At 36.3% G+C, this 8,402-nt stretch overlaps 1 protein-coding gene across 1 annotated transcript; it reads right to left on the bottom strand.

The window, feature by feature from the left end:
* Positions 1 to 1,248: 1,248 nt before the first annotated feature.
* Positions 1,249 to 2,954, bottom strand: LOC111445179. The gene is made up of 3 exons (XM_023083415.1): positions 2,835 to 2,954; positions 1,913 to 2,240; positions 1,249 to 1,598 (listed from the first exon to the last, which is right to left on the bottom strand). Exons 1-3 carry the CDS (start codon positions 2,952 to 2,954, stop codon positions 1,249 to 1,251), a joined length of 798 nt encoding a protein of 265 aa, XP_022939183.1.
* Positions 2,955 to 8,402: the final 5,448 nt, after the last annotated feature.

The raw sequence follows: 8,402 nt of genomic DNA, 5'->3' as shown, positions 1-8,402 counted from the left end.
ACGAATAAAATGGAACCTGGTCATCAATTTGCGTACTTCGATCATGGTAAACAGGATTTTTCGCCAATGCTATAGCTGACTTGTTGTCAACATTAAGCTTGGGTTTTACTTGCAATTGACTGATGTTACTCAAAATCTTGTCCAACCATACTCCTTGACACATTCCAGCAGTTGCGGCTATATACTCAGCCTCGCATGACGACAAAGCCACCACCTTCTGCTTCTGTGATACCCAGGTTATTGGATTTACTCCCAAATAGTACAACACTCCAATTGTACTCTTCCTATCATCAATATCCCCAGCCATATCACTGTTGCTAAATCCTACCAACTCCACATTTGACAACTTCTTATAAACACAATCAAAACTTAGAGTACCTTTCACATACCTCAATATTTATTTTACTGCTGCGAGATGTGAAGTTGCTGGTGCCTCCATGTATCTACTCATCACACCAAATGAGTAGGCTATGTCGGGCTGGGTATTAACCAGATAGCGTAAGCTTCCAATAACACTTTTATGAAATATTTTGTCAACCGTAGGTTCTCCATTCCCATGTTTGCTCTTCATTCTTGGTTCCATGGGAATCGAACAAGGATTGCACTCCCCCATTCCTAGCTTCTCTATGATTTTTCTTGCATATCCAGTCTGACATAAAGTGATTGATTCACTGCTTTGTCATACCTCAATACCCAAGTAATAGCTCAAAAGTCCAAGATCGCTTATCTGAAATTTCTGGTGCATCTCTTCCTTAAACTGAGCTATAACTTGTTTGTTTGAGCCAGCTATGATTAAGTCATCCACATATGTGCCGATTATCATTGCTTCAACTCCATTAATTTTCTTGTAGAGAGCATATTCTTGTGGACATCTAACAAAACCAAGTGACTGCAAACATTTATCAAGTTTAAAATTCCAGGCCCTCGGAGCCTGTTTTAATCCATACAAGGCTTTACGTAGTTTTATTACCATGTTTGGATTTTCCTTGTCAACGAACTCTTCTGGTTGAACAACATATACCTCTTCTTCTAACTCGCCATTCAGAAAAGTTGTCTTCACATCCATGTGATGTACTTACCAGTTCTTAATGGCTGCATAGACAATAATTAATCTTACTATTTCTAACCTGGCCACTGGTGCGAATACTCACTGTAATCTGCACCAAACTGTTGTGCATATTCCTTTGCCACGAGTCTCAACTTATGTTTCATGATTTCTCCATCTGGATTTTTCTTTAATTTGAAAATTCATTTGATGTCAATTGCTTTATGATTCTTCGGCAAATCTGTGAGTTCCCACGTTCTGTTCTTTTCAATGGAGAGAATTTCAGACTTCATGGCATTCCTCCCGTTTTCATTCTTAGCAGCTTCCTCATATGAGGTTGGCTCCTCTATAGAAAGAAAACAAAGGTTCATTGCTTCCTCCTCTGCTTCGTTCAGTTCTCTATAAATATCTTCTAGAGACTTGAACTTTTTCGGCGTCGACAAGCTTGATGATGATGCATTTGAGGTACTATTCGGCATTGATAAAGTTGAGGACGAATTTTTCCTTTGCCTTTCATCTGAATCAACTTCGATTTGTTCAATATTCCTCTCCTCTGTTCTACTTTGTTTTTAAGAAATTTGAACGATGAAAGTTCCTCTTTGTTCATCATCACCGTTTGTGATTTCTTCCCAACACCACTTTTTCTCCTCTTTGAACAACACATCCTTGCTCACCATAATTTTGTTCTTTTGTGGATTCAATATTCGGTAAGCTTTGGTTCCATCTTCATATCCTAACATAATTGTCTCACACTCCTATCAACAAGTTTGGGAAGGTGTGAATATATATTCTTGGCATGTGCAAGACACCCGAAGATTTTAAAGTGATGAACCTCCGGTATTTCAAACCAAGCTTGATATAGTGTACCATCTGCAACTCCTTTTGTTGGTGATCTGTTCAAAATATGCATGGCAATTTTGATAGCTTCTCCCCAAAATTTTGCGGGCATCTCTTTGCTCTTTAATATACATTTGGCCATCTCTACAACCGTTCCATTATGCCTTTCTACTACACCATTTTGTTGTGGTGAAAATGGTGCAGTAAGAAATCTCTTCATGCCTTCATTCTCGCAATAGTCTTTAAAAGCAGTAGATACGAACTCTCCTCCATGGTCCGTTCTAAAGCTCTTAATCTTCTTGTCTTTCTCTACCTCCACACTGATTTTGAACTTTTTAAATACTACTAGTGTTTCATTCTTGTTTTTCAACAAAAACACCCACATAAATCGTGAAAAATCATTCATCAGTAACATGAAATATCTGTTACCTCCATAGGCGAAATAGGTCCACATAGATCTCCATGGATGAGATCCAATGACTCCTTCACACGATATGTAGTTGTTCGCGGAAAAGGAGTCCTATGCTACTTTCCAATTAAACACCCATCACAGAATTGATTGACTTGGGTAATTTTCGGCAATCCTTCAACCATTCTTTTGTCATTTAATTGATTTAAAGAGTGAAAATTCAGGTGTCCATACCCAGCGTGCCAGAGCCAACCATCGTAACTGATATTTGCCATTAAACACACCTGATTCACAAGCTTCAGCTTTGCTTCATACAATCTGTTGGATTGTCTAGTCACCATAATAATCATATATCTTCATCACACTGTCCTCTATGAAAATTTTATTTCCACTCTGGTCCGGTTGTCCCAAACTTATTATAGTGATTTTGAGTTTGGGTATGTAATAGACTTGCGATAACATCAACTGCTCATTGGTTTTTCATTTGAAGAGCACTATTCCTTGACCACAAATGCCTATTACAGAGTTATCACCAAAACGTACCTTTCCAACAACAGATGTGTCAAGCTCACGAAACACCCTCCTTTCTCCTGACACGTGGTTGCTTGCAACAGTATCTAGGTACCAGGAATTTTCAGCTCCAATATTAGTTGGTGGCGGCATTATAGTTTCATTCAGCATCACAAAATCAGGCTATTTGTCACGTGTAGTTTTAATTTCACACGCCTCTATCATCAGCAATGAAGACTTCTCATCCTTATGCTGCATCTCTATCAAGTTGAGTTGTTCGTCTTTTGCGGAACACTCTTATGCGAAGTGTCCCATCTGCTTACACCTGTAGCATTAAATTTTACTTTTGTCTAATTTCTTCTTTTGAGTTTGTGACTGTTTGGCTTTTTGGCCCTTAATCTCAAATTAATTAATTGATGTTTTAATGATAACAAACTTACCTTCAATTATTAACAATTCTCAATTTTGTCCACAGTGTAAGATTGAGAACAACGATTTCAACGTCTTTTTTGGTTCACTCAAATTAGAGCTAAAACGAAGAAGTTTCAGTCAAAACAAGATACTTGACGTGATGATGTGGCGGCAAAATTGACATCATGGACCAATCAAATTCAAAACAAGATACTCGACGTGATGATGTGATGACAAAATTGACATCATGAACCAATCGAAGTATGACATTTATAACTTTCGTAGAGTAACAAATGGTGGAATTTTTCAATTACTTTTAAATTGAAATAAAGTTATTTGAATTATAAAATTATTTCAATTACATTTATAAAACTTTTAAGTTACTTTTAAATTAAAAGAAAATTATTTAAATTATGAAATTATTTCAATTAGATTTATAAAACTTTTCGAACTACTAAGTTATTTTCATTAACATTTTTTATTATATTATTATATTTAAACATATATATATATATATATATAATAAAAATGAATTTAAAATGTTTTTAATATTTATTTAAAATAATATATATATAGTTAAATAAATGAAACATGTGGCCTATAATTATTCAAGATAAATTTAAAAAAAAAATAATAAATAAATATTATTTTTCGTCGTTCAGTTCAAGTTTGAGTGGTCCATATCAATTTTTATTTTTACAACCCTGTCTATTTAAACTCATCACTCTTCATATTTTTCAACACACAGACCATAGAACACAATACACAACTTACAGTTTCCTCAATCTAAACCTTTTTTAAAAGCCTCCATTGTTCTACAAGCTCCCAATTTTATTTCTTGTTTATCTTATTCTTAAGAGGTGTCTATTTATTGTGAAAATTGTAAATCTACTAGTTCAGAGAGTTGTGGTGTATTTCTATAAAATTTCTGACAATTGTACCGGTTTGATCCTGAGCCGTGAAAAGGATTGAGTTTGCTCTTGAACTCGTAAAAAGAGCGGTGTAGCGGTTGGGCTCTAATCCGAGGAAAGAGTCAAGAAACGTTTATTCAAATTCCCAAGAGGTGCTTGGGGAGTGGAGTGGGTCGAGTTTGACCGAACCACTATAAAACTACCCTATATTTTCTAACCCTTTTCCTATTTAAATTCTATATTATTATTAAGTTTTATTGCATGGTATTAAGTTTTATTGTTATTAGAAAATTTAATCATTATATTATTGAAACCCTGTTCACCCCCTAGGGTTGCCATATCGATCCAACAGTGACTCTCCTTCATCTCCTTGATGCCAGTCACTTCTCCCACGGCCTTTCCATCTTCCATGACCCCGTCCCCTACCTCCTCTGGAACTGCCATGATCCTTCCCTTCTTTCTTTGAGGATTTTGCATTCTCTCATCCCTTCCATTCTGCATGAGTGAGGAGAACGGTTTCATCATTTTCTCCAAACCCTTGCAACCTTTCTTCATATGCCTTGAGTGATCCAATAATCTCATCAACAGATTTCGTTTTGAGATCATTAAACTCCTCAATCTTTGAAGTGATTTGAAGAAACTTTGTAGAGGTGAATTGTAGAAGCTTCTTAACTAAGTGGATATCATCCACAAATTGCCGAGGCCTCTTAATTTGTTTACAATAATGGTGAGTTTTCCAGAATACTCATCAATACTTTCTGAATCACCCATCCTCAACGCTTCAAACTCCCGCCAGAGAGTTTGCGTTCTAACTTCTTTCACTCTTTCTGGACCTAGATTCATATTTTTCAACATGATCCAGGCTTCTTTGGTCGTTTTCTTAGCACCCAACTGTAGCAACGTATCTTCTCCAATACTTTGATAAATAGTTGCTAAAGTCATCTTATATTTGCGGTTATCAATTGTTTCGGGTGACTCAATTGCCTCCCAAACACCTTGTGCCATCATAAATACCTCCATCTTAATCGCCCAAGCTGCATAGTTCCATTTTGTCAACATCGGGTATTTGAGTGTGGCAGATCCCTCCTTTTCTTGAATCCATACACTCACTTCGTTTGAGGCATCATCTTCTATCGCACCGGTGTTTTGGCTCCTGTCACTCGATTTCTGTCTCATTTTTTTTTATCTCTCTCCCTTCTTGATCGCTCAGTCTCTAGATGAGACATGATTGAAAACAGGCCTTGATCTTGTAGCTCTGATACCAAATGAAAGATAATAACAGAAGAGGAGAAGGAAAAAAAAAATACAAAAATTAATTTTATCTTCTTTATGTGGTGTTTAATTAATTTGACACCATTTTCCTTATGTAATAATAATTTAAAAAAAAAAAACACATACATTTCTTGCTACAAATCAGCTACCACTCCTCCCACTAGTTCCACTTCCTAAAAGTTAGTTCCCCTCTTCCACTACTTTCACTTTGGCACATATCCCCAGCCTTTTTTTACAGAGAAATAAACAACAAAATAAAAGAAATACTAACACCTATTTTTAACCAAAAACTTATGAAGCAAGAGAAATAAATAAAAAAACAAGTTTATATCCAACACACGTTGTATGTTCTGCAACATGAGAAAATTTATGTAAGTAGAGATGCCGTATTTGAAGAAGAGACAAAGGGGATTGGTGCAGCGTTGGCGATAACAAGCAGGCTGTTACAAAGTTCACTGCTTTGGAAGAAGAGTGAGACACAACAGGCCTAGAAAGTGGCACTAGCAAGTCCACACATGTCATCATCTGTGACATCGAAAAGTGTTGGAATAAATTTAAATGCTGAAGGTTAGTTTTGTCTAAAATAAACTTAATGTTAACTTTAGTAAATTTGTTAAGTTAATTTGAGAAAGTGGGGTGAAAGAAAAAGCCCAGAGTTTTTTCCAGGAGATGATGGTAGGGGTTTACGGGCATTTCTCTCACCCTATTATTAGTGTTAGAAAAGGTATAAATACCTAATCATTTTTCGGTAAAGTCAGAGCAAAAAACGGAGAGCAAAGAAATACAAAGTAATAGAAAAGGTCTTTGATAAAATCAGTGTTCTTTGTCTTCTTATCTCTCCTTTCTCGTCATCTCCTTCACAAGTACGCGAGTAGTACTTTCACAAAGCGATATCGGAGCGTTCTATCATTAGTGTGTGTGAGATTGCTTCACAATTAGTGAGTATTATTTTAACAGAAAGACGTGATGAATTCTCAAGAACAAGAGAGCTAAGGCGAGAGCACAAAAGGATCCCATAGCAAAAGATGAATCACACAAGTTTTGTCCTCTTACTGAAATTTATGCGGATACACTTGAAGAAAAATTGGATCCCGACGAGTTAGTGTTTCTCGTGACCGAGTAGCCGACAACCTACCGTAAGGCAGCAACTGAGACAATGTGGCAAGAGGGCATGCAAAAAGAGCTTGAAGCCATTAAGAAGAATAAGACATGGGCACTAACTAACTCACCGCTTGGAATCAAGCCCATCAGTTTGAAGTGGGTGTTTAAGTTGAAGAAGAATAGTGAAGGAAATGTCATCAAGCATAAAGCAAGACTCGTGGTGAAGGGATATGTGCAACGACAAGGATTTGATTTTGAGGAGGTTTTTGCACCTGTGGCTAGATTGGACACTGTAAGGTTGATTCTTGCTCTTGTAGCTCAACACGAGTAGGAGGTCCATCACTTGAATGATTCTTGTTGATTAAATATCTCAAGTCAAGAACACTTGTTTGAGATTCGAATCACTCCACAAGCAAGATTGATCATGTCAAGCTTGAATGGTTCTACATGCAACCTAAACTAAATAGAATTGCAAAGAAACTTAGCCATTGGCTAAAGGAAAGCAAAAATGTTTCTTTTACCATATTTTCCAAGTCTATTTTACAAAGATAACATACATGGCATTCTATAGCCTCAAAATGAGCTCTTTAACCTTACATGAGGTTTTCCAAGAGTGGTAACTTTCATACTTTATGACCATAATTAACCACTATGTATACTTTCTAGCCATAATTAGTCATTAGGTAAATAAGCCTTAAAATACATTAAAGAAACACCAACTCTAAATTACTCTAAATTATGATCCACCCAAAATTTATAACATTGAAGCTTCATTCTTCTTAAATGTTGCATGAATTGAAATATCTTTTGATAATTTCAACAACACTTTCTTCACATCTTCATTGAAGTATATTGTATGATTGATGTCTCTTGGTTCATATCACCAAGTTTATGACAGCAACTGCGGCATTGTGCAAAGCATTGTGGTTGAGAAATTTGTTGAGCGAAGTGACTAGAAGTGAACTAAAATTGGTAACTTTCTACATCAACAACAAATCTGTGATTGCACTGATAAAGATTCCGGTATTTCATGGACGCAGCAAACACATTGACACTCGCTTCCACTTCATTCGTGAGTGTGTTTTGAAGAGACAAATTCTTGTGGAGTTCATATGCACTAGAGATCAACTTGCAGATATTCTAACTATAGGAGAAGTGGTAGTAGTTACCAAATTGTGAACCAAGTTTTGTGCTTTAATTAGAAAGATTGTTAGTAGTTCTTAACTTGAGAAGAAAGTTTAGGAAGGTAGTTAGTTCTTTCTTCACTATAAATACTAATGATATGTATGCTCATTTCACAAGAGAAACAAAGAGAATTTAAAAGCTAAGTGCTCAAGGTTTTTTTGTTCCAAAACATCTCTCCCCTCACATTGTTCCTTTCCTTCTTTTACTTGTTTTGACATATTGGATCAAGAGTCACATCCAACAAAGTTTTCCTACAATAACAATTTTCAGGTAACTATTAGAATCGCACCATTTGAAGCTCCACGAGAAGTGGTGCCGGTCCTCAATTTATTAGGATAAGGTAGGCGAATGTGCATGGTTAGGTCCACATTTGGTCCATGCCACAAATGATGTCGTGCAAAAGATCAAGGAAAAAATGCACACTATTCAGAATATACAAAAGAGTTATGACATAGAAACTTGAAGTTTGAAGTATGCAACAAGGTATTCTTGAAGGTGACTCTAATGAAAGACATCTCGAGGTTTCAGACAAAAGGGCAAGTGGAGTCCATGCTTTATCAAAACCTCTGGCATTCTTCAAATTGGACCAACAACCTTTAGATTAGCTCTACCACCATCCCTCTCCGTAGTACATAACATGTTCCACGTGTCTGTGCTCAATAAGTACTTGACCCACCTAACGCACGTGATAGACTATGAACCTCTACATATAAATGGTAAC

Source organism: Cucurbita moschata, unplaced genomic scaffold (genome assembly GCF_002738365.1).
Source record: "Cucurbita moschata cultivar Rifu unplaced genomic scaffold, Cmos_1.0 Cmo_Scf00007, whole genome shotgun sequence".
Taxonomy (NCBI): domain Eukaryota; kingdom Viridiplantae; phylum Streptophyta; class Magnoliopsida; order Cucurbitales; family Cucurbitaceae; genus Cucurbita; species Cucurbita moschata.
The sequence above is the reverse complement of the archived record's forward strand: the minus strand, read 5'-3'. Positions and strand labels throughout refer to the sequence as shown.